This window comes from Triticum aestivum, chromosome 2B, assembly GCF_018294505.1.
Source record: "Triticum aestivum cultivar Chinese Spring chromosome 2B, IWGSC CS RefSeq v2.1, whole genome shotgun sequence".
NCBI classification, from domain to species: Eukaryota; Viridiplantae; Streptophyta; class Magnoliopsida; order Poales; family Poaceae; genus Triticum; species Triticum aestivum.
The window spans coordinates 743876885-743903467 of record NC_057798.1 but is presented as its reverse complement, the minus strand read 5'-3'; the positions used below and the strand labels follow the sequence as shown (position 1 = coordinate 743903467).

Sequence of the window (26583 nt, the reverse complement as noted above, 5' to 3'; positions counted from 1 at the left end):
TGTAACTGACGAGTATGATACCATTGTCCATTTTGTACATGCACATGCTATGTGGGTCAATTTATGATACCATGCCAACTTTCAACTTTTTCAGAGTTCATTTGAAATGCTTTAATGTCTTATGGTTCGGCCCGCGTAATAATTAAAAATAGCAACAATAAGTATTTTGTTGTAAGTAGAAACAAAATAAAATAAATAAAGCAAGAAAGAAAAAAAAAGTGTTTTCAAATTTGAAAACTAATGGCACTAACAGAAAGTTTATAATTTTCCTAAAACTAGAAGCAAAAATAATTAAAAAATAAAGCAAAAAACAAAAGAAAATAAATAATGCAGAAAATAAAACAAAAAAACAAAAATAAGTATTTTGTTGTAAGTAGAAACAAAATAAAATAAATAAAGCAAGAAAGAAAACAAAAAACAAAAAAAGTGTTTTCAAATTTGAAAACTAATGGCACTAATAGAAAGTTTATAATTTTCCTAAAACTAAAAGCAAAAACAATTAAAAAATAAAGAAAAAAACAAAAGAAAATAAATAATGTAGAAAACAAAACAAAAAAACTGGAAAAAAATTAAATATAGCAATAATAAGTAAAGAAAACAAAAAAACAAAAAAATGCCTCCTACTGGGCCCCCACGGCCTGAATACGACATGAAACCCTACTATGGGCTAGGATTCAGGCCCGCAGTAGGCCCAGAAGGCTCATCAGGCAAAGCAATAGCAAGTAGGCCCGAAAGCCTGCGGTGGAGAGGAGCTCGAGAGGGGTGCGGCAGTGGGGCTTATAAACCACTGCGCGCCCCTCTCAACTAGCGAGGTGGGACTAAACTTTGGCCCCGAGGCGGGCAGCACAGGGGCCTTTGGTCCCGGTTGGTGGCACCAACCGGTACTAAAGGGGGAGGCATTAGTCCCGGTTAGTGCCACCAACCGGTACCAAAGGCCGCCGGTTCCCGCCCTTTGGGCTGCCGAAAAAGAGGCCTTTGGTCCCGGTTGGTGGCACCAACCGGGACTAAAGGGGGCATTAGTCCCGGTTGGTACCACCAACCGGGACTAAAGGGTTTGCTATATAAGCAACACTTAGCAGTTTCCGGCCAAATCGCCCACTTCTCCCTCGACGCCCCCTGCTCCTCCTTGTCGATGTCGCCGCCCGACGCCCCTGCTCCACCTTGCCGTCGCCGCTGCCACCGACGCCGTCAGGCTGCTCGCCTGAGCCGTCGCCGCCGCCCCTGTGAGCACAGCCTGCTCCCGCGCCCCTCCTGTCCCGCGGCCACTGCGCGCCGCCCCTGTCCCTGCGCGGCCGCCGCGCCGCCGCCCCTGCCCTGCGCGGCCGGTGCGCGCCGCCCCTGTCCTGCGCGGCCGCCGCGCGCCGCCCCGCCGCCCCTGCAATTTCCATAGCAATTTTTTGCATTTTTTTTGTGTATATATATGTGTGTACATGTTCATAGTATTTTTTTTCATAAGTGTATTTTTTTTGTTCATTGGATTTTTTTCATATATATAATGTATATATGTATGTGGTAGCTATATATATGATGAATGGATGTGGCTATATATGTATGTATGAATATAATGTTCATAGCATTTTTTTGTTTATATATGTTTGTTCATATATGTATTAGTTTTTTATTTAGGTTGTTAGTAGATATCGATTTTAGGTTAGTGCATTTTAGGTTAGTGTAGAGGAGAAAGTAAAATAAGGAAAAGGAAGAAAAGAGGAAGAAGGAAGAAGGAAGAAGGAAGAAAGAAGAAGAAAAAGAATGAGAGGACAAAGGAAAATAAGAAGAGGAAGAAGAGGAGAAATAAATAAGAAGAGGAAAAAAGAAGAAAAAGAAGAGGAGAAGAAGAAAGGAATAGAGGAGAAGAAGAAAAAATAGAAAAAAATCTATTTTTTCTTCTTCTCCTCTATTCCTTTCTTCTTCTCCTCTTTTTTTTCCTTCTTCTTCTTCCTTCTTCCTTCTTCCTCTTTTCTTCCTTTTCCTTAATTATTTTCCTTTCTCGTCGTTGTCACGTTGTTGTCGATATAACCCCCTCGAGATAACTTTGACATGAGGGGCGGTCGATATATATACCCCCTCTCGACCATGATAACTTATACAACGGCAGCACCCCCCCCCCCTCGGCCCTCTCGCTCGACCAAAACTCTCGAGGACACCCAAACCCTAGAGAGAAAACGATGTTGGTCTCCTACCCCCTCCCGCCGCGCCCCTACCCGACAAATTAACTCTCTCGAGGCCACCCAAATTTACCAAGTTAAAAGAGCGGTGTTTTCGAGGCCACCCCAAACCCTTGAAGCGTTGTTGTGTCGAGGCGACCCCAAACCCTAGAGAAGCAGCGTCGAGGCCACTAACATGATTCCTTATTGTGATTAGCTAGCTAGTTCTACGTTTGCCACTAATATATATATATATATCCATCTGTACCATGTTTGAATAATAATTGACATGTTGTAAATATTTGCAGAAACTGTGGAGCACTCCCGAGACGAAGAAACAGAAGCGATATTGGGGGACATAATCGCAAATGGAAGGGATGAAGTTGCGTCATTTCTCCTCGACACCGTTGGTCAGCTGGAAGAACTGGGTGAAGAAGAGGGCTATGTTCATGATGGCTTCGGCCCATTAATGCCGGTACAAGAAGAGGACTATGTTCATGATGGCTCCGGTGACACAATGGAGGTACAAGAAGGAGACCGTGCTGACTGCTCCGGTGACCGAACCGAGCCCGGCCAGGTATATATATATTAGTTAAGCCCGTGCTGACTAGTTAATTGATGCTTCCATTGTTTTGGTATATGTACACATATTAATTACTCTCGTCTTTCTTCCTTATAATTTCTAGCCCTCCAGATTGAGCACAACTTCGGTAAGGAGACGAGGCCCGAAGAAAAAGTTGAGCTCGGATGAAAAGTTTGAGATCATAGAAATCGCGCCCGATGGCGAACTGATTGAACCCATCCGGACAAGGAAGGCATTTTCTGCTCAGTGCGGGGTTCTTGTTAGGGAGAAGATCCCGATCAGCATCCAGCAATGGTATAAGCCTAAGGAGGAAGACCCTGAGGTGTCTTATGTCAATGATATGCAGAAAGAATATCTTTGGACTGAGATGAAGGCAAATTTCACCCTACCACCAGAGGAGGATCCGGAGAATCAAGTTAAAGAGCAATTAATCAAGTCTTGTGCTCTTAAGAAGATGGCAAGCCTAATGAGGAGGTGCAGGAAAGAGCTGAACCAGTTTGTCGGAAAAAAAAGACACCAGAATTGATCGGCAAATATGAGAGATCAAAGATCACTGGCCCGCATTTGTGGCCCACAAGACATCGGAAAAGAGTAAGAAGATGTCGAAGACAAACAAGAAAAATGCTACGAAGAAGAAGCTTCACCATCGCACGGGGTCAGGTGGCTACCTCAAAGCCCGGCCTAAGTGGTCCAAGGTTGAGCATGATCTGCTTGAAAAAGGGATCGAACCAGAGACAATGTACTGGCCAGACCGTTGCCGGACTTGGTTCTTCGGGGCTGGCGGAACCTTGGACCCTATAACAGGGTTGTGCTAGTGGACGTCCGAGCAACTGGAAATACCAGTCAAAAACCTTCGACACTATATCGATGCAGCGCAGCGAGGGACGTTCCTTCCAAACAGGGAGAAGGACAAGCTCACAATGGCCCTTGGGAATCCTGAGCACCCTGGACGGACACGAGGCACGCCAGGCTCCATTCCGTGGAAGGTTGGTTTTCCGGACGCAGGGGGTTACAAAACCCACGAGAGGAGGAAGAAACTAGAGCAGGACCAACTGCAGGCGCTGCACGAAAGGGTAATGGGGCTAGAGGATCGAGAAGAGGAACGAGAAGAAGCAGATCGCAGCAAACGACCTGCCGAAGCTTCCCTTGAAGCTACCCCGCCGTCTCAGCGGAGAAGCAGCGTGGCTTCCACTGAGCTGCTTTAGCCGGAGCATGTCTTGACGGCTCCTACCAGCTATCCCGTGGATGGTATCACGGAGTCTCAAAATTGCCACATTATGGCGCGATGGATGAATTTGAAGGTCAAGGCGGCTGTTGGCCAAGTTTATCCTAGTGGACCCGGCACAACTTATCACTGCTAGCCGATTCCAGAAGGATATGCTAAGGTGATGGTGGATGAAATAACAGAGGGATTTGAGGACCTCCCGCTTAAGCACCCTACCGGTGAAGGGGAGACTAGGCTGGGTTGTGCTCTGAAGACTCCATGCCTATGGCGGAAGGAGCTCATCAACCTTCTGAACTGGACGCCTCCGCCTCCTCCTCCTCCTCTGGCGAGTCAGGGCACTCCGCCTCCTCCACCGCCTCCTCCTCCGGCGATTGACGATCAGGGCACACGTGGCGGCACTCCGCCTCCTTCTCCGGCGCGTGGCGGCACTCCGCCTCCTTCTCCGCCTGCGCTGGCGCTCCCGAGCAGCCAGCAGCCTCCTCCTTCTCCGCCTCGCCAGCAAGGGCGGAAGAGACCCGCCGCCGCCCTGGCTGCTCCGGCGCATCGTACTCCTTCTCCTCTGCCTCGTAAGCAAGCACGAAAGAAGACAGATGCCGCAGCCGCTCCGTCTGCTTCGGCGTCTAGCAGCACAACCAGAGGCGGGAGGCAATACAGATACGGTCCACCTCTCAAGCCTCTAGAGAAGTTACCGTACGAGAGGTCCGAGGAGGAAAACGATACGATTGTGCGGACCCACGTGAAGGAGTTCTTTGAAGGGGTGAAAGCAAAGAGACATCCACCTCCAAAGGAGAAGGTAGATCCGGTGAAAGCAAAGCGCACTATCGATGCCCTCAGGAAACCACCAAAGTCTCCGCGGAGAACCAACTATGAGCGCATTACTGAACAGACATATCTCCAAGCCCAGCGGTCGGGAACTACTGTCAGTGCTAAAAGGTCAAAAGAATGAGCAAAGGGGAAAAAAATTGCCCAGCTCGGCGAACAAGCACAGTAATCGTGCCCCCCGCTCAATGTGTCTAATGCTCCGGGGACGGTGGCCGGTTATGGCAATCTTGAAGATTACCTGCCTGACGATCAACTTCCTGATTTCTTGGAGGTGGACGAACACAGATACGTGTACGGGAAGCCTCTTGTCAAAGATGAAAAATCTCTGACAACAATGACGCGAAGATTCCATAATTGGTACATGGAAACCCGGAGAGAGTCTGGGGGTAGGAATGCTTTGTATCTGAATATTAAAGAGGAGCACGACCTCATTGCAAATGATCTATTGACTGTTCCATTTGATGAGTTCTTCGCGTTCTTCAATCAAAAGGCCCTCGATAAACTAATGGTCTTTTGCTACTGTCTGTAAGTACTATTTCTGTCATTAAGTCTCTATATATAGCTCGGCTCTTTCATTTCATGTATTCATAATTAATTATCCTCAATATATTATGCAGATTGAAGATCGTCGAGTGCAAAAAACAAGAAATTTATGATATTGGGTTCATTAACACAAATATCATAGATGAATTCCTGGTTAAAAAGGACATCAAAGAGGCCGAGGACAACGTGCTACAATCGTTGATCAAAAATCAAAACAAAGATCCATACTCTTTCCTTACAACGATAAGTGAGTGTTACTGTCGTGTGCATATTCGGTTTCCCTTATTACTCGAGCGAGGTTATAGTAATCTAATTGAATGAGTTATGCATGCGTGCGCAGGTACCACTATATTCTTCTGGAGATTAAGCTTGAGCGTGGACTAGTAACCATCTTAGACTCGAGACGGAAAGATCACAAATCCTATGCGGACATGACTGAAATGCTCAGCAGGTAAATTCAATCGATCATTATCGCACCATATCCGCAACTTTTTGTTCATTTCCTGATATCTCAAGTAATAATAATTATTTTCTTTGTCTTGCAGGGTTTGGAAACAGTTCACCGCACAAGCTCCGGGACTGCCGAAGGAGCTGCGATATACATACCCGAAAGTAAGTACTACTGGCTAGCTAGTTGCGCGCATCTCCCATTGATTCTATAGCTATACTTTCATCAATGCCATTTATAATGCTTCATTATCAGTTTGATTGACCTCTATTTCTCGTAAAGTGCTTGTGGCAGGAAGAAGGGAATGATTTCTGTGGATACTACGTGTGCGAGTTCATCCACAATGCGATTTTGAAAAACAAGCGGGGCTACTCTCAAAGACAATATGAAGTGCGTAAGCAATAATATTCACAATTTCATTTTATTACACCATCATTTCTGTTGAGTTTCATTCATATATATGTATTAATTAACCCCCTTCTTCAAATTAGACGTGGCAGATGCGGAATGAACTCCTAGAACCAGATCGTATGAAAGGAATTCAAGAGGAATTGGCAGGATTCTTTCTTGACCACGTCATCAATAAAGCCGGAGAATACCATGTGGAAATTGATTTCAATTGCTAGGGGATTGTAATTAAGAGATCTTATACATATTGTACATGTATGTAGCCAGTAGCGTCAGATACATGATATATGAAAACTTGTTGTTTGACCAATCTCTCGGAGAAGGAGAGGTCGATCGATCACTTCTCTCGGTATGCATGACGAACTTCTGTACTGAATGGTTCTCTCGATCACTTATGTATATATAGTACGTAGCGTCGACCAAGCATGGACATAAGAGAGGACACTTCTCTCTATTAATTAGCTAGCTAACACAATATATGAAACACCGAAATTAACCCCCCAAAACCCCCGAGACCCCCCTCCTTTCAAAAAAAAACAAAAACCCCAGCCACTGGAAGGCTGACGCGTGGATTCCTTTTGGCTCCAAACGGGACCAAAGCCCCCCTGACTGGGGTCGGCGCACAGGGCCACGTGGAGGAACATTGGTCCCGGTTCGTGTTTGAACCGGGACTAATGGGTGGAGGTATTAGTAACGACCCATTAGTCCCGGTTCATGAACCGGGACTAAAGGCCCTTACGAACCGGGACTATTAGGTGTTTTTCTACTAGTGTCTGTTCTTCGATGAGCACTACTCCCTCGACAAGTCGTTGACTCTGGTTGAGATATCTTCCAGCTCGCGCCCGGTGCCTCCCCAAGAAAGGTTCCATCATGGTGGTGCTCACAGACAAGTACTTGGTTGTCGAGTGCTTCTGCAGCGTGCTTCAGCCTCCATGATGCAGATGACAATGCTGGGAACGCCTATGTGTGGGTGGCGATGCCAAGGCATGAGAGCATCTCCAGCCGTTGCCCCCCCCTAGGAGGCATAAAAATCACCGCCTGGGGGCGAGTCGACGGCAAAATCGGCTCTATACGTCAACACTCCCCCTCACGTGTGGTCCCTCAGGCCTAAACATGGACCGAAAGTGGGCTACAATTTTAATTGCGCCAGCCAATTCTTGAACTTAAGACCTCTTGGCTCCGATACCATGTAGAAGCGCATGCTCTAGCCAATGCAACCAAAAGACTGATCTGATGGAAGAGACTAGGCAGCACATTATACGTCAATAGGCATCCAGCCGTCGCCCCCAGGCGCTGATTTCGGCCCATTATTCAGCCCACTTTCGTCCAAAAATGGCCCGATATCTGCGTGAATCAGCCCATATTCGGCGTGGTTTGGCGTGTTTCGGCGTGATTCTCCATTAATAATCCAACAAATAGAAATCAAATAGTTCATCACATAATTCGGTGTGTTTTTGCCTCCATAGTTCATCACAAAAAATCAATAGAAATCAAATAGTTCAACGAATAGTTCAATACAAATTATATAGTTCAACAAATAAAAACTCATATTTCATCACACGTCGTTCCCGGTGTTGCCCTTGAGCCTCCATAGGTGCTCCACCAGATCGTGTTGAAGTTCCTGATGCACCTGTGGGTCTCGGATCTCCTGACGTATATTGAGGTAGGCAGTCCAGGTTGCCGGTAGCTGGTGATCAACTTGGGCAAGAGGACCCTGCCTGTAATATGGTTCTGTGTCAAACACTGGCTCTTCCTGCTCGCTCTCAATGATCATGTTGTGCAAGATGACACATAAAGTCATGATCTCCCACATTTAATCTTTCGACCAAGTCTGAGCAGGGTACCGGACAACAGCAAATCAAGATTGGAGCTCACCAAATGCCCACTCGACATCCTTCCTGCAAGCCTCCTGAACCTTTGCAAAGAAGGCATTCTTGCCTCCTGGGACAGGGTTTGAGATAGTCTTCACAAATGTCGACCATCTCGGATAGATGCCATCAGCTAGGTAGTACCCCTTGTTGTAGTGCCGCCCATTGACCTCGAAGTTCACCGGACAAGAATGACCTTCAACAAGCTTGACAAAGGCAGGGGAGCACTGCAGGACGTTGATGTCATTGTGAGTTCCTGGCATCCCAAAGAAAGAGCGCCAAATCCAAAGGTCCTGTGTGGCCACTGCCTCAAGTACCACAGTGCAACCGCCTTTGGCGCCTTTGTACAACCCCTGCCAAGAAAATGGATAGTTCTTCCATTTCCAATGCATGCAGTCCATGCTTCCAAGCATCCCAGGAAATCCTCTTGCTGCATTCTGTGCTAGGATCCGAGTAGTATCTTCCGCATTGGGTGTTCGCAAGTATTGCAGTCCAAACACTGCCACCACTGCCCTACAGAACTTGTAGAAACACTCAATGGTGGTGGACTCGGCCATGCGCCCATAGTCGTCGAGTGAATCACTGGGAGATCCGTATGCAAGCATCCTCATAGCTGTCGTGCACTTCTGGATTGAGGTGAATCCAAGTGTGCTGGTGCAATCCTTCTTGCACTTGAAGTAGCTGTCGAACTCCCGGATGGAATTCACAATCTTGAGGAAAAGCTTTCGGCTCATCCGATAACGGCGCCGAAATATTTTCTCGCCGTGCAATGGAGCCGCGGGGAAGTAGTCGGAGTAGAGCATGCAGCAGACTTCCAGACGGTGCCGGTTCTTTGCTTTCACCCGCCCCGACGCTGATCCACCTCGCCGCGGCTTTTCACTGCTTGCGAGCAGGGCGACGAGCACCATGAGATGCTCCTGCTCCTGGACGTTGGCTTCGGCTTCCTCCTCCAGCAACGCCGCGAGCGCCTCCTTCTCGTCCGAGTCCACCACCGGGCTGGGCAAATCATCGAACACCTTGCAGGCGAGGTGGGTGCACAACCGACGGAGTACAGCCCTTGCGTGGCCGGAGCGCCGGAAAAGTTGCCCGGACGGTGGTGGAGAGACTGCCTCGGCGAAACCTCTTCTCTTTTCCGGCGAGGAATGGCCTATCTAGCTGTGCTGGGTGGTGGACGGCACCGGGATCGGCAGGGTGGTGGCCGAGCACGGGGGGGGGGGGGGGGGGGGGGGGGTCGGAGGCGAATCTGGACGGTCGGCTTGACTTTTCGCTTGGCCGTGTGGGCCCAAGTGCACTTTTCCCTTGCGCCGGAGCCCCCGAGCGCGCCCCAGTGCACTGGGTTCGGCCTGCGATCGCCGGGCTCAAAAACAGGCCGAGCCGGCAGAATTCAGCGTCTTGGGGGCGCGACGGGGGCGTTTTGTCGGCGCCGGCGCGAAAAAATCACCTGGGGAGGGTCTGTTGGGGGCGCGGCTGGAGATGCTCTGAGGGTACGGCCCAATAGTATATGTACTGATTTTATGCTTCACTAAAAGATGGTTAGGTTTTCTTACCTTTTTCTCATCTGCTCGTGTATTTGTATGCAATGGAAAACATAGACATTTCTTATTCCAGTATGCTGGGTGCATGCCTTAATTCAATATCGGTCAGTTAAATACTAAGATGATTTTTTAGAGATTTATCTTATCTTCCTAATTGACTTGCAGCTAGCAGTGCTAGATTGGTACACCTTATTTGTAATGAGGTAACTTCACACTAACCCTTTTTATATGATCGTTTGCTATATACTCATTCTGGATTGATTTTTTTCTACCATATGATGTTGTTTGTTTGCCAGACTTTTCTACAGTGGAGCACTTTCAGTCATTTGTGCACCTGCAGGTGTGTAATCCGGATTACATATGTTTTACATTTTTCTTCAAAAGTGTAATCTTCATTTTGAGTGACACCATTAGTTCAATACCAAAATCTGTCTCACTTTTATGTGCCTTTAGAGTTTAGACATTGATGATTAACTTAAATATTTTTGCCTCTCTTGAATCTTGATCGGGCTCTTAAGTCACCACATTAGTTCTAATGATGACTAGTAACATATTATTGCAGAAGTTGCTCACATTATAGAACAATCTTGCATTAGTACACCATTGAAGCATTTGAGGTCTTGATGTTTGTGATCCTGAACCTACATATTTTTCTATAATTATATTTATCTTTTAGCAATTGCTTCCGCTTAAGATTTTTCGTGCACATTATGTTCGTTTCTATAAATTCCCGCCGCAACGCGCGGTGTCTTCTAGTTCAAGCAGAGCGAGCGGCCAGTGAGCTTTCGCGTGCAATTACTCCATGCATGGGAATGCTTTGGTTTTCCCTCACACGCATGCATGCAGGGCAGAAGTAGTACTTTCTCTCTTCCTTATTACTCCCTCTCTCTCCGTCGGGCCACTGACATGTGGGCCAGGTTCCTAGCGGGCGCACATGTCAGTAGTCCAACAGCAACCTGTCGTACAGTAGAGGATCTTGATCCTCTTTTTTCCTACAATTAGGTGGACTGCTGGACCAACTAAAAAAATTGTGTGGGCGGCAGATCAAACTACCCACTTCACCTACTACTAACTCAAAGGCTACAAACAATTGAGCACGGGACAATAGGATTCGCCAAATAAAAATAGAGCCACCTCACTTTTTTTCATCAAATTACACCAATTTATAGATAATTGTGAGTTGCCTGTAAATCAGCAAGCTGACTAGAGAATCAACGAATAGAGGAATCAACTGCATAAATTATGGCGGAGGCTAACTAGTTGAGGGAGTAATAGAGGAAAAAAGACACCCAGTTGGTTGTAAATTAGCACGGGCTAAGAAAGAATAGATACAGAGGTGGATAATAGATCGATATATAATATCTCCTTCTTCCCTAATCCAAGTTTGGAGAAAGAAGATCTAAGAGGGACCTATGGAGAATGTATAGTCAGAAATCCATAATAGAGTCTGACCGCAACGACCGAATTAATTATCCTCATCGAGAAACTTAGACTACTAAATAGAAAATATTTGAAAATCATGGCATGGGAGTCCTTTTTTTTCTTTCTTTAGAATTTTCTATATGCACAATTTCTCGATGTTTTAATGAGAATTTCTTGACTTTCCATATATAGAAAGAAATGGACTATAAATGCATAGGCCAAAAGAAGAGCGTCGATGACCGATCTATGGTGAACGAGCACGGGGGGACAGAGGGAGGTGCGGAGGCCGAGGCCGTCGCTACAGGCGGCGGGGCCGTCCGCGAGGCACGACGGAGGCGCCAGGTGCTGCCCCTACCTGGTGGGTGACGGCGCTGGAGGGAGAGTCGAGGAGAGGCGAGAGAGGGGGGTGGGAATTGGTCTCTTGGCTGCCTTAACGGGGGTGGGTGGACCGACCTGAAAAGTTTAGCTGGGCCGATGTATGCTGGTTGATGGACTCTCTCTTTCTTGCTTTTATTCCTTTTCAAGAAACTGAAGAAAACAAAGATTTAGACCAAGAAAGTTAGGATCAGAGAAATATGGGGAACTTAAATTAAGTGGGTTGGGTATTTTTACAAACTTAAAAATTCAAACAAGTTTAATTTAATACAAACTTGTTTGAATTTAAAACCTAACAAAACTAAACCGAAATGGACTCAAAACATGTGAGTGGATTTAGGCAGTGAAATTGAATTATGGGCAGATTTGGAAACTGTAGAAGACCACAATCTGCCCAGTGATTCAAAATGCATTCCCAAGGAGTATAACATGAGTGTGAGGTATAATACATCCTCTTCCTCATTTCGGTTTGTTGAACCTATCTCATTATCTTTTTCGTTTATAAGTCCTAGTTTTATTTATTCCCCTCATCTTCTTAGATGCATTAAATTCCTGCATGCAAGGATTAAAAGAAAACTGATCATGCTACATTCCTACTCATTTAGTGGTCATGATATGCATTCACCGCAGTTAATGGAGATTAAAGCATGATATACATTTCTTCTACAACTCAGCATGCGCGGATGCTGTCATGCCACGCTGATGAGTGTTTTGATGAACACATCAGTTTTCCCTGTTGCAACGCACGGGTATATATGCAACATAAGTGTATCTTACCACCGGCGATTCAGAATGCCTCCCAAGGAGTATAACATAAATGTCGGGTATAATACATAATGTCCCTCATTCCGCTTTGTCCTACCTCATTATCTTTTTTGTTTGTAAGTTCTATTTTTATTGCTTTCCCTCATTTGTTTAGATTATGAGATGCATTAAATTCTTACATACAAGGATTAAAAGAAAATTGACCATGCAACATTACTACTCATACAGTGGCCATGACATGCATCCACCGCAGTTAATGGCAATTAAAGCCTGATATTCATTTCTTCTACACCTCGGCATGTGTCCCCCTGCCTCCGAGGATGTTGTTATCTGATGGGCGTTTTGATGTCACATCAAATTTTTACCCGTTGCAACGCACGGACATATGTGCTACTCCCTCCGTTTCAGTTTACAAGTCATGCGCGTATACTTAGGTTGTCAATTTCATCACTCTAATATAAACTATATAACACAGAATTTATACCATTTGAAAATAGAACATCTGAAGTTTATATTGGTATATTTTTTGTAATATATGACTTGTATTAGATTGATCAAATTGACGACCTAGGGGTACGTGCACGCCCTATAAACTGAGAGAGATTGTAGTAAACTCATACAATATTAATTACTCCCTCTGTCTAGGTGAGTAAGTCATTTTAGGTTGTGCACCGTGATCAAGGAGGAGGGGAAAACAAGAAAACTTAATGTTCATTTGCTAATTAATAGCATTGCATGCAATGAACTAACCACTACATGTCGTATTTGGTAGTCTTAAGTCATTAAAAGCATGGACACCTTACTTCTCTTATTGGTTGATATGTCAAGAAACAAGAAACGAGGTAGAATTTAATGCACGCACCTAAGTGTTTTGGGATTATTTGGTTTTCGTAAGATGACTTACACACCTAAACGGAGGGAGTATAAGTTTTAACCTAGAAACTGATGTCCCCAACGGAGTAACGCATTGCTTAAACATTGAAGAGTGTTGACATGACACTCCTACTTCTACAGCCTTGATACAGAGCTAGAGCAGCTTTGACAGATGTTTCCGAAGTCTCGTAAGGGCATGTACAATGCATAGCCTCAAGGTGATGCCTCGCATGCCATGTAGGATCGGATATGACGTAAAGTAGGTTCGGATAGGGAAGCAGGATCCTCTTCAGGAGGCGGGTGCTTGAAGAGAAAAAGCTGAAAAGCTGAAAAGGTTGGAGTGAAAAGTAGAGATGCATGTGTACTAGAGTCTTTATTTTTTATTTCTTAATGAGGCTCACTAGTGATAGCTTGCATTGGAGAGGAAAAATTAATATAAATGCTTTAAATTATTTTTTATCACGGGGCATATGTATCCATATGCCACCATTGTACATGCCCTAACTGAACATCCATGCTGAACATGCAGAGCTAGAGCAGCTTTGATGCAGAGCTAGAGCTATAGCATGTACTCCCTCCGCCCGTAATTCTTGTCGCAAGTGGATATTTGCAATTTAGTACTCGGCTTTTTCCCGACTGAACCCGAGGTCCCTCTTCTTCCTCTCTCTCCGCCCCTCTCCACCACCACCCCTCCCGACGACGGGCGCCGTCTTGCCGCCCAATTCCGCCCCCGCCGCCCCTCTCCACCACCACCCATCCCGGCCCACGCCGCCCCCACTGGCACCACTCCTCCCGCCCCATGCCCCACGCCGCCTCGTTCCCCACCTCGTTCCCCAACGTGAAGCATGCATTTTTTTTGTCGATCCTTCTGCTGCTCCTGTCCGACGGCCATGTGTGTACTCCTTGCGCGGCGGCGGGGCACGGCGGACGGGATCCCTCCTTTCTAGCACTCCTTGCGCGGCGGCTGCTCGGCGGATCGCAAAGAGGCAGGTGGAGGAGCTCACCCAGGAGCCCGCCGGAGTCAAAGGTCTCCTTTTTCCACTTCTCCTCCCTTCGATCTACTGCGCCCATTGCAATTTCTTCTTTATCGTCTTGGATTGGTCGGGCCATGTCCACCCAATTTCTTCATCTTCTTGGATTTCTACAGGAGTTTGATGTGAGGAACAAGTCGGCTTCGCTCAAGGCCGACGATTGGGTGTGTGTAGTGGCAGTTTAAGGAGTGGCGAAATCTTCTGTTGGATTGCTGCATGCTCTGGTCTGAAAGTTTGTGCTTTGAAGGAGTAGCAACATCTTCAGGTGGAAGGAGTGGCAGTTCAAGGACATCTTCGGCAGTGGTCTGGATTGATTCAGGTGATTCATGAATTGCTGCATTTTCAACTGCAAACATCTGAATTAGAGACTGAATGTTCCTGTTGTATAATCTCACAACTAAAAGTCTGCACTTCTAGAATTAGCGTGCACTTATAGAATTTAGTCTGCACTTAAAAAATGGCACAGTACTGTACAGGAGTAATCTGTCATGTGACAGTAGTCATGATCAATTATCTCGAGCTTTTTCCATCTAATTTTTGAATAGCAGCATCGTTTAAATTTGTTTGATGCATCCATGGCCGCTTCCATAGCAGCTAGTACTGCTTGTTGAGATACTACTGCAGATATTGTTTGGCTGGTGATATTGCTTACTGCAGCTAGAGTAGAAGAAGGAATAGGAGTAGCTGCAACTACATTAGGAGTAGGAGTACCCCATAGTGTCCTTCACTCTGAGATCTTGTGTAAATCAAAAAAAAAGTGTGTCCATATTTAGGAGCAGTAACTTTGTTAGGAAGAAAGCTAGCACTAAACAGAGTTATATTTTTATCCTAGAGTAGATTGTTAGGAGATCTTGTTTTTATCTCTGAACTTGTATGATATGTGAACCCCCAAAAATGCATCGTCAGACAGGTGCAGGTTGATGCTCCTCCATTTGTCACATCACAGACTAGGTGATCACAGACTTGACTAGGTGATCAATAACTATGTTAAGTGAACTTTCTACATCCTGAAACCTGAAACCTGGGGATCAAGCTCTGTTTACATCATTCACTTCTTTAGTTCATACAGAAGATTAACTGAAACCTGACATACAACACACAACATGCTTGGTCCTTCTTTAGTTCATTCACTTCACATCATTCAACTTTAGAGTTTCTTGTTGTGATTCATGCTTTGGACATATGGTTTTCGTATCTTTTCTTCGTGATTTGGAGTAAATGACAAAATTACAGGTCATTTTTTTAGAGTGGTTTATCAAACAGGCATGCCCCAACTCTTTGTTTGGAATTATCAAAATTATCAGGTTGTAAAAATTAATTTGCTTGAATTATCAAAATTACTGTCAAAACTACTGTATGCTTTGACACTGTCGAAACTGAAAATTTGCAAGAGTTTTGCTTGATGTTATACTGCTGTCCCATTTTTACAACCTGAACATATTTAAATTGCAAAGTACAGCCACAAGTCCAAACTGTCTGATTGAATATTTTTAGAACCTGAACATAGATGATGATCAGGTGAGAGTCCATAATCCATGCCGTAGTAATTCCAGTTGCCAAAATCTTGTCTGATTGAATGTTTCCGAAGTTAACATGGTTGAATTGTTTCCAAAATTAACAAAATTCATTTCCTGATCTAATTTTTCCATAATTAACATGATTGAATGTTTCCAAAAGTAACAAAATCCCATTTCCTGATCTAATGTTTCCATAATTAACATGATTGAATGTTTCCATAATTAACATGATTGAATGTTTCCAAACTAACATTACCAATTTCGCAGGACTACCTACCTAGCAGCAGCAGCAGAGGCCGGGCAATTCCACTAAATTTTGCTCGAAGCAGGACAATTAGAAGCAGCAGCAGAGTTCGTTTGGTTGAAGCAGAAGCAGAAGCAGCAGTAGGCGTCGGGGGGCAACACAGTCGACTAGGAAGGAGCCGGAGGGGAAGGAGAGACTGGGCCGGCGATCGGAATCTCCCAGCAGCAGAGACGGGGCCGACGATCCGAGTCTCCCAGCAGCAGAGACGGGGCACGGGGAAGTATCGCGACCGAACCGCGGAGGTTGGCAGCGGTGCAGGTCGAGGTGGGCGGCGCCGCAGTGGCTGGTCGCGCAGGTGGGCGGCGTTATCACGCAGGTGGTCGCGACGGATCGAGGACCAGCTCGCCTGGTGGTCGCGGCGTTGGGCGGCGGAATCCGCGGGCAGCTGGTGGCGGGTGGGCGGCGGCGCGTGGTTGCGGGTGAGCCGTGAGTGCAGGAATCTCCAGCACGGCGGCGGAATCCCGCGGCGCCGGCCCCTGGCGACGCACGGGCGGCGGACAGAGGAAGCAGAAGGAGTCAAGGACGTGCTTGCTACTGTTTTAAAATTGTGAGGTGTTTTTCGCAAAATGTACACTGTACTGCGCCCGCGACATGAATTTCGGGACGGAGGGAGTATATTTTTGTCTTGCTTTAGCAGTTCCAGGGTGGGAGACTGACGTCTCAGCAGCAGCAGCACCGCCGACGCCAAGAAAGACTACACCTGCTGCTTCGTTCCAACCTGTAAGCTAGCCATTCGAGTCGAAGCTTAAAAGGCTGGAAATTCGAGATGAAAATTCCATCCAAGCCTAGCGCGAATTTGCTGTTGATACGAGTGATGCCATGTGGATGTAATGTGCGCGCCAATGCAAGAGGAAGGGCAGTGAAGAGTGGATTGACTGACTCCCAGCAAATGGTTGAATCTGGCACAAAACATCAAAATGTAACAACCCGACTGTACATGTCTCAAGCTATTCTCATATCTTACTGGAACTGGTATCACAAGGTGCCAAGAAACCAAACGGGTTCCAAATTAACATGCAGTCAGAGAAAAAGATCAACAAATGACTGGTGAACAAACGAAGCGTCTAAACGATCCGCAAACAACACTGTGACACTACCGCTGTTCGTCAGCATACACTGGACACAAAGAACTCACACACATATTCAATACCTGCTGATCAACACGAAATCATCGTCATCCAGAACCCGGGACTCCTTCTGTCCCACAAAGTTCTCACGTCCAATGGCTTCGACAATCCGGACAAACTCCACCCTCTTCTCAAGAGGAAGGGGAGTGTACGGCAACCTGAAAACAGGTCTCACCACGCCGAGCTGAGCCAGGGCGGTGTTGAGACCGATCGGGTTAGGCTCGCAGAACAGCCATTTCATCAGAGGCAGCAGCTTCTCATTTAGCGCCGCATTCTCCCCTTCAAACATGAGGCTATGCATGAGACCGGGAACAAGGTTGCTCGCCACAGAAATGACTCCAGTAGCGCCATACTTCCACCTTGAGTCATGACATTCATCATCGTTGCCGCTCCATATTGATATGCCTTTGTCGGTGTAGCACTTAACCCGCTCATGTCCGACGCATTCTTTAACTCCTGCCATGTTTGAGTAACATGAAAGCGCCTCAATGACTGGAGGAGGTATGTCTTGACTGGTCCTGGATGGCACATTGTAAATGATTGTTGGGCCCATTGGGAGGACTTCCTTGAAATGAGAGATCAGGCCTTCAGTTGAGGTCTTCCCGTAGTAAGGATTGACATGAAGAGCTGCATGCATGCCAACAGCAAATCCCTGCTCTGTCGCGTGAACAGCTTCTCTGGTTGAGTTACTTCCCGTGTTGCCTATCACTTTAATGTTGGCTCCAAAGCAGTTAACAGTATGCCCGATGAGCATGATGTGCTCATCCCAGCTCATGAGGTGACCTTCTCCTGTTGTTCCTCCAACTATTACACCTTCCGCACCGCCATTTATTTGCGTGTTTATCAGAGAATCGTATGCTTCAAGATCAAATCTTCCATCTGGCAAATAGGGGGTTTTGACCGCTGTGATTAGTCTGAGGCTTTTGATTCCATCTGTTGATGTCCTGCACATCAGACAGAGAAATATCAGACATGAGCAGCACACGTGTATCAAAGCCATTAAATACTTGTGTGCAAACATTATGGTCCATGTTAGTCATGTGACTACTAAGAAACAGAATCGTTCGGTTACTCATTCACCAGGATTGTACCAGTAGCAGAATGAACAAAGCATATAACAGATTATACATTTTTTTCCAGCCCAGACTCTTTAGTTTAAAACTCTCCCAACTACAACAATTGATTACCTTATCGAGACAAGGGATAATTCACCAAAACTAGGTTACTTTCACAGAACTGACTTGATAAAGGAAGATAATAATAACATTCTACGTTTCTCTATTAGCTAAACAGTTATTCTTGGTCATGTTGTCATTCACTAGAGTGGTACATTAGGGAAAATGAGAACTTATACAAATGAGCCCTGGTGTTAAAACTACACAATATGTTGACATCTTTTCCCCGCATCCTTCCCTCCCTTGTCTCTGATAAAACAAAATTTATTTCATTTTTATGCTTCGTGGTACCTTTAGGGAGTTGTCGTATTCCTCCCATGCATCAGCCAATGGTAGGGGACAAACATGATCATCATATGTTGTGCTAGTAAAGCATTTGGCCCTAAAGACTGTATCCGTTCTGCCATTGTACTACTATGACATCTAAAAATAGGTCAAATGGACTTAATCTCCATCAATAAGTAGGAATACCTTTTTTACTTTGACCTAAATGAACGGCGATAATAAAAGCTAAGGGCAGTTGTCATTAAAAGCAGAAGTTCCCAAAACATCCTAAATTTTAAAATGAGGCAGTGGGGAAATAGAAGGTCCAAAATACAAATTTAACCGAGTCATATAATCCCAGGACAAAACAGAGTTCATTGTTGTTAGCTTACAGTATACAAGAAAATTAACAGCTTGTTCAATGTCATCAACCTAAAAGTATTAGCAAATCTATGATGAAATGAATAGAACAAGAAACTAATGCTTTCATATTTTAGAAAACAAGTCACCGATTTTTCACTTCAGTACTTCGCATCGGAAGATAATCATCTAGAGTGACGGCTGCAACTGCAAACTTTCCTTTACTAACCCTGTACAAGCACTTTTTGGTATTAGTGTGTTGCTTTCGGAAGTAAAGCAGAATATAGGCAGAGTAAATGAGGTAAAACTAATGCGCGAAAAAAGAGAGCTAAAACCCATGCCTAGTCTCGATGATTGAAGGAAAAGCACACATATCAAAATAATCACAATCCTGAATAATTGAGATGGGAACTACATATAGTAGGATGTAAACATACTGTAAATACAGCCTCTTTCCTTCTCAAACTAATACAGCCTCTTGAGTAAAACAAGTGCAGACTGCCAAGATAAATGGAACCTTCTTGTGTTTACCTACCAAGATGCATGTGGCTCAGGAAACAAGTTGGCATTGGGTACAGCTACTTGTTTCTTATTCTTAAGAGTAAGAGGCTTCAAAGCTTCCATTGACAGAAATCAAGATTCACAAAGTCTGACTAAAGGCAGCTCAATATAGACTGAACCAACCACACAGCATGCATAATCCTACTGCTTGCTAAGTTGCTAGCCTAAAATACGCTCTTGAATAAAACAAGTGCAAACTACAAAGACCGTGATGCATGTGGCTCAGGAAACAAGTTGGCATTGCCTACTGCAACTAGTTTCTTCTTTTTTCGAGCAAGAGGCTTCAAGGCTTCAGGTTTTCATTAACAGAAATGAAGGCATCACAAAGTCTGAATAATGACAGCTCAAATACAGACTGAAACAACCACCACAGCATTGTCTAGTCACTCGTACTTGCTAAATTGCTAGTCTAAAATATGCTTCCTTAATTTAGAAAAAGAGAAGCAACCTTCACACTGAAATAGTTGTACAGCCGTCAGCCAAACAGCCCCCCACACGTTTGCTGCCAACTAATCCAAGATAAGAGCAAAGACGGGTCGTCGTTATCCTTTATTTTAGGCTCCCAAATAAATACAGTAACTATTCTGAGTCTAGAAATAGAAGTAATCATTAAAGGCCTGTTCGGAATCTCTCCACTCCGCGGAGCTGTGGAGCTCGGTTTGAGCCGCTCCGGGAAAATGAGCTGCAGCCTGCTCCGCTCCGGGAGTGCAGTCGAGGGAGCGGAGAGGAACTGAACAGGCATTAAGGGCATGTTCGGATATCCACCTGCTCCCTGAAATTTCGGAATCTGTGGAGTACCTACATGCGCGCTCCACGATTTCTAACTGAAACTCCGCCCGCTCCGGGAGCGGCCTCATGGAGCGGCGGGTCTCCGAACAGGCCCTAAATCTCTATTTTACCCAATCTCAATGATTAGCATCAAGTGACCCAACAAATCCTGGAACCCAAAGCTGAAATTCACACAGAAATACTCTCAAGCTGTTTCGATTTTAGTAGCCCACACACAGGTGCCGGTGTTGATGGTGTGCCGGCAAGCCCAAAAATGGTGAGTGGCTAATCGCCGGAAGGAAACAAACCCGTACCTCGAGGCCGAGTGGCCGGAGACTGGGACGGGTTGGAGACGACCGGAGCGCGATGTCCCGGCGGGGAAGAACGGGAACGGCGACGGCGGCGACGCGCGCGAGAGGCGGGAGGTCGGGTGGGGGTGGGGGTGGGGGCGCGGGGGCTGGAGGTACGGCATGGCGGCAGCTGTAGAACGGCGATGGCGGCGACGACGAAAGGGGGCGGCTCCTATCTTCCGAAAGAGGGATTTAGGGCTTTGGTTTGGTGGGATACCTGGACAAAATTGGTGCCTGACGAGTGAGCCTGGACTTTGGACATGTTTTACCGCTGCCCAAATGTGGCTCGCCAAAGAGTGCCGGTCTAAAATATTTTGGGTTTAATCTTAGGAGAATAGAGTTTTAGCCCATATGAACATAGGCCCAATATGGCCCCCTTTTTTCGAGACTTCATCATTCAAATGGCCCAGTCAAACAAGTGCAGACTGTCAAGACTACCTATATATTTTCTCAAAAAAAAAAAACCTATATATTAGCAAAGCAATGTTGACGACTACTCAAATATCCGAAATCTCTTTGTGCATCTATATCTATATCAAATAAAAATGAGGCTATTGCTTCTAGCGGTACGCCACGCAAATTGCCCCTGAAGTGGCAAAATATTACCCATCAATGCCACCTATAAGTGATAATAAAATGTTTCACACAGGGAAATCCCCCCGCTTGGGCCGGCCCATACAGTAGGGACCTCCTATGCCGCGCTCTGCGCGCTGGGAGAAGACACAGTGAGCCAGTTTGGGTGGGCCCATATCCGGGCGGCCTGTTTTCTAAATTTGGTTTTTTTCTATTTTTTTATGATTTCATATTTTACTACATTAAATTATTTAGGACTTCAAAAATGTTACAAAAATTTCGAAAAACAAGAATTTTTAAACAATATATTTAATAAATCATAAAATATTTGTGGATTCAAAAATGTTTTTGATATCAAAAAATGTTCGTAATTTTTCAAATAAGTGTTCGGGAAATCAAAAGTGTTCATGATTTTTTAAAAAGTTCGTGTATTAAAAAAGTTAATGAAATTGAACAAAATTTCGCCAATTCAAAAAATGTGCATGAATGAAAAAATATCCTCAAAATTAGAAAATTGTTCATGACTTAAAAATAGTTTATTAATTCGCTGATTCAGAAAATGGTCATGCATTTAAAAAAATGTTTGTTAAATCAAAAAAATGTTCGTTAAATCAAAAAAATGTTTGTGAATTTCAGAAATGGTTCCACCAATTTCCAAAAGAATGTTCTTCGATTCTAGAAATGTTTGCTGATTCAAAAAACTTGTTCAAAAATGTTTATAAATAGTATAAAATATTCATGAATTCAAAAAATGTTCTTGATTTTTGAAAATGTGTAAAAGTGTTCACGAATTTGAAAAATGTTCACGCTTTCAAATTTGTGCACGATTTTAATTGTTTTCATGGTTTCAAAAATTGTTCATGATTTTACGAAATTGAGAGTGGTAGTATATCTCCGCGATACAGCAAAAGGTGGTCATGGCCATCGGAGATTATGAAAAAAAAATCTCCCGTTGCAAGGCGCGGGCCCTTTTGCTAGTACTGTTCTAATAGGGACATTCTAAAGGTTGGACCGAAGAAAGGATCATTGTTCACATGGCAAAGTATTGTGACCGGTATTCAGACATTCAAAACAGGTTGCATATGGCGAGTAGGTTCGGGCTTGCAAATAAATATTTGGAAAGACCCCTGGACTCCCTCTAGTGAATCTAGGAGAATTATCACCCCAATAGAGGGAACGATGCTAACCAAAGTGGAGGAAAATATAGATCCTTATAAGGGACAATGGAATGTTGATCTCATAAGGTCCGTTTTTTGGCCCATGGATACAAACAGAATCTTACAAATTCCTCTCTGGACTAAGGCTATAGATGACTTTGTAGCTTGGCATCAAACCAGATCAGGAACCTAGCAGCTTCAACTACCAGGCAAGATTAAACACTTCGGGTGGAGGGTCCTTAAAGGTGTGATGTTTGTGATTAGGTGTACTGGCCAGACCACACATCCCAGTCTTACCCCCAATGCCCCCAAGGTGCGGAATTGGGCATGAAGACATCCAGCACACCCTATTCAGCTGTGAGTATGCAGAGAAGGTTTGGACAGAAATTTGACTCAATGATACTATACAACAGGCGGTGGCTTAGGATTGTTCTGGTTCTGTTACATTGGAAATCTTATTGAAAAATCGGGCGAGAGTAGACGATCAACCTACGACTAAATTAATCTTGATTGTTATGTGGTACATTGGTGGAAAGTTTCTAAAGGAGAAAATATATAGTCGCTAGACCGTACAACTGTTCCAGATCGAGTTTTGGCAACTAATTTTGTTCAAGCAGCAACACTGATCACCCTATCCGTAAGGAAATTCATACTTGGAAGAAACAGATGGAGGGGACTGTAAAGATCAATGTTGATGTGTCTTTTCATGCTGAGACACTCTCTGGCTCTAGCGGAGCGGTGGCGCGAGACTACAAAGGAAACTTCATAGGTGTCGCGACCTGGGTCTTGCCACATGTTAGTAACGTAGAATTTGCCGGAATGAGTGCAATCCGGAACGGTCTGTTCTTGGCACGAAACATTGGATGCGATAAGATGATCACTGAATCCGACAGTATGCTCGCAGTGAAAGCAATTACACATTCAAATGATTATTTGGGGCCTGATGTGGCGGTACTAGCGGAATGTATCCTCCTTGCTACATATTTCGAAAATGTTAGCTACTGCTTTTGTTGCAGAGAAGCCAATCAGATTGTCGACTTTTTAGCTAAACATTCTTTTAGGTCTAGCTTATATGATTTTTGGGATTGTAATCACTACAAAAAAAGACACATCCATGACATTTTGGGCCGAACGAATTTTTTTCTGTCATACATATGACACTTCTATAACGATAATTGTGACAAAACCCGGTATCATCATAGATGTGGTGGGCTCCTACTTCTATGACAAAAAATCATGACAGAAAATGGGCTTTTCGTCCTGGGCGGGCTGGAGACGCAGCTGCATGACATTCTTTGGGCCGTCCATGACGGACAAAAACCGTGGTAGAAGCGAGGGCGAGGAAAATTTCGGGGAGTTCCCGGTTACGGTGGGTGGTCGGGGGCCGAGCGATGCGCGTTTCTCTCATACATATACGCGCGTGTGTGCGAGGCGTTGGCTCTAACTGAACCCGAAAGAGGCATTGGGCTTTAACTGAACCCGAGCGATTGCACTGCAGGCTACACGTTACTGAACCTGAGCGATCGGTCGATGGCTGCAAACCGAACCCGATCGAGTGATTCCTTCGCTACTGCTGCTAACTGAAGCCGATCGATGCTGCCTCTCTGGATGAACAGTGAGCGTTGCGGGAGGGGGGGGGGTTGGATGAACAGTGAGCGATGGGAGTGGATGAACAGGACCTGTGGCGTTGCCTCTGGATGAACAGGACCCCGATCGATCGATCCGGTTGGGGCTGGATGAACAGGACCCCGTGGAGGGCTAGATGAACAGGACGACCCCGTGGAGGGCTGGATGAACAGTAGACAGTGGAGGGGTGGATGAACAGTAGCCGTGGAGGGGTGGTTGAACAGGAGTCCGTGGAGAGGGGTGGTTGAACAGTAGCCGGTGGAGTAGCGCGCGGTGGAGGCTGGATGAACAGGAGCCCGTGGATGAACAGTCGCAGGTGGAGGCTGGAGGAGGTCGACGGTGGATGAACAGTAGCCCATGGAGACTAGAGGAGGTCGACGGTGGAGATGAACAGTATCCCGTGGAGTCCCGTTTTGCGGTACGCCACACCCCTCCCGATGAACAGGACCCCCATTTCGACCGTAGCGCTCCAACACAAGTCTGTTTCGTCCGCTTTGCGATACGCCACACCCCTCCCGATCAACAGGACCCCCGTTTCGACCGTAGGAGGTCCGTTTCCTCCGTTTTGCGGTACACCACACCCCTCCCGATGAACAGGATCCCGTTTCGAACATGGCTGGTCGAACACAAGGCCGTTTCCTCTGTTCTGCGGTACGCCAGGCCTCGTTTCCATCGCCTGTTCCGTCCAAGCCCTCCCGATGAATACAACCATGCATTCCGTTCTGACCCAGCCGGTTGGCTCCCACGCGTTCCATTGCCTCCCGATGAACACAACGCATTCCGGTGCCTCCCCATGAACACGATGCATTCCGTTACCTTCCCATGAACATGACGACGACGTTGTTTCTCCGTTCCGACTCAGCCATGTACACGAGCCCTGGCCGTACGTATGCGCGAGTAGGCGTTCGAGACCCCGCCCGTATGTACACATACATGGCCGTATTTTCTTTCTTGCACCCTGGCCATTGTACGTACGTATATATGCTACGTGCGCGCCTCTACTACGACACGTGCGCGCCTCTACTTCGACCAGTATATATGTATGTACATGTTCGCGACCAGACTGACAATGCTACGTACGCTTCGACCAGGTGGGTCCCGACTGTCACGCACTTCCTTGCGTGCGAAAATGTAGCTGGTGGGTCCCAGCAGTCAGGGGGTGAATCATTTTTTCCTGGATGCACTTCCTTGTGTGCAAAGATGTAGCTGGTGGGTCCCAGCAGTCAGGGGGCGAATCGTTTTTTTTTGCCCGGACGCACTTCCTTGCGTGCGAAGATGTAGCTAGTGGGTCCCAGCAGTCAGGGGGGTGAATCATTTTTTTTGGCTGGACGCACTTCCTTGCGTGCGAAGATGTAGCTGGTGGGTCCCAGCAGTCAGGGGGTGAATCGTTTTTTTGCCCGGACGCACTTCCTTGCATACGAAGATGTAGTTGGTGGGTCCCAGCAGTCACGGGGAAACGTTTTTTCGCGAAATACTGTGGCCCGTCTGGTGGGTCCCAGCTGTCAGGTGGAGGAATTATTATTTTCAGCGTAATAAGGAGGCACTTCCTTGCTGCGGCCGTGGACCCAGCTGTCAGCCTCTCCACGTACAGTCCACGTCCGATGCAAGTCGTTCCTTGACCACGTTGACCAGGCCGCGCTGAGAGCACCACGGCGGTGGAAGACGGTGAGGCCTAGGAAGGGGACGACGCGAAGCTGGTGAAGACGCGGCAGTGGAAGCCCGCGCGGAGAGGAGTACGAGGGTTCACTGGTTCGGCTGCGGGGTGAGGCTGCCGTCGCCGCAGGGCCTGGACAGCGGTGGGAATAGTAGGGGGCGGTGAGGCCTCCGCGGCAGCACAGCCGGCCACGGGAGGCAGGAGCATGCGGCACGACCGGCACTGCTTTGGGAGGCTGGAGCAAGAAGACCATAGGTTGAAGAAGCACTACGGCTGTTGGATGGACATCGTACGGTCACTGGAGCTAGAATCGTTCATGTTGAAGAAGCGGCACGGCCATTGGATTAACATCCAACGGTCACTACTGCTAGAATCGTTTGTGGACTAAGTTGACAAAGACAAAGTACACGTCAACCTAGTAGACCCACAAGTCAGCCTCCAAATCTGTCCGAAGCAGCATACAGCCCGAAATTTCTAGCCGAATTCAAATTAATTTTAGATCTAGATATACCTTAATTTAAATTTGATGAAATTTTACCCGCACAAAAACAATGAAATTTAAAATATCAAAATCCAAAAGAAAACAGTATTTTGGAACTAATTGCCTGTTTGCTGTATTTTTCCATTTTACAGCCCATTTATTATTACTTATAGCCCATTTCTTATTACTTATAGCCCATTTTCTGGGCAAAATGCATCCCTCCTCATCTTGAAAGATTTCCGGCCCAGTAGGGCGTAGAAAAGCAAGTAGGCCTTGTTGGTTATTCTGCAAAAAACAAAATAGCTGGCTAGCCATTTTTTAGAATGGAAAAAAACAAACTGGGTTGGTCATGTGCTAAACATATGAAATAAAAGCCTGGGCTGGACGGGCCACGAGCCATGGGTCTCGCACAACCAGTTGATACCCTTCTCCGTCCCGAAAAAACAAAATTACTGCGCGCGCTGCTGGGTCCCTACTGTCATCCTCACCATGTACAGTCATCTCCTTATTCCTCTCGGTTGTTGACCATGTTGACAACACCGGAGGGCGGCGCCGCGGCGAGCAAACCAAGGCGGAGGACGATGGTGAGGCCTCGGACAGGAACGAACAGGAGCCGGGGAA

General features: G+C 46.0%; 1 protein-coding gene and 1 long non-coding RNA gene across 3 annotated transcripts; one reads left to right on the top strand and one right to left on the bottom strand.

Annotated features, from left to right (window-relative positions):
- The first annotated feature begins 13675 nt into the window (after positions 1-13675).
- LOC123047106 (uncharacterized) lies at positions 13676-16471 on the top strand. The gene is made up of 3 exons (XR_006422782.1): positions 13676-14041; positions 14162-14364; positions 15830-16471. It is a non-coding gene; the product is annotated as an uncharacterized lncRNA (long non-coding RNA).
- Positions 16472-16804: 333 nt separating this feature from the next.
- Positions 16805-20680, bottom strand: LOC543217 (4-hydroxy-tetrahydrodipicolinate synthase 1, chloroplastic-like). 2 transcript variants are annotated; one of them, NM_001427953.1, is made up of 3 exons: positions 20436-20680; positions 18942-19022; positions 16805-17937 (listed from the first exon to the last, which is right to left on the bottom strand). In NM_001427953.1, exons 1-3 carry the CDS (start codon positions 20591-20593, stop codon positions 17010-17012), a joined length of 1167 nt encoding a protein of 388 aa, NP_001414882.1. In that variant the 5' UTR covers positions 20594-20680; the 3' UTR covers positions 16805-17009. The 2 variants fall into 2 exon arrangements, with proteins under 2 accessions (NP_001414882.1, XP_044326534.1); XM_044470599.1 differs by lacking the exon at positions 18942-19022 and having other exon boundaries at positions 20436-20646.
- Between the last annotated feature and the right edge of the window lie 5903 nt (positions 20681-26583).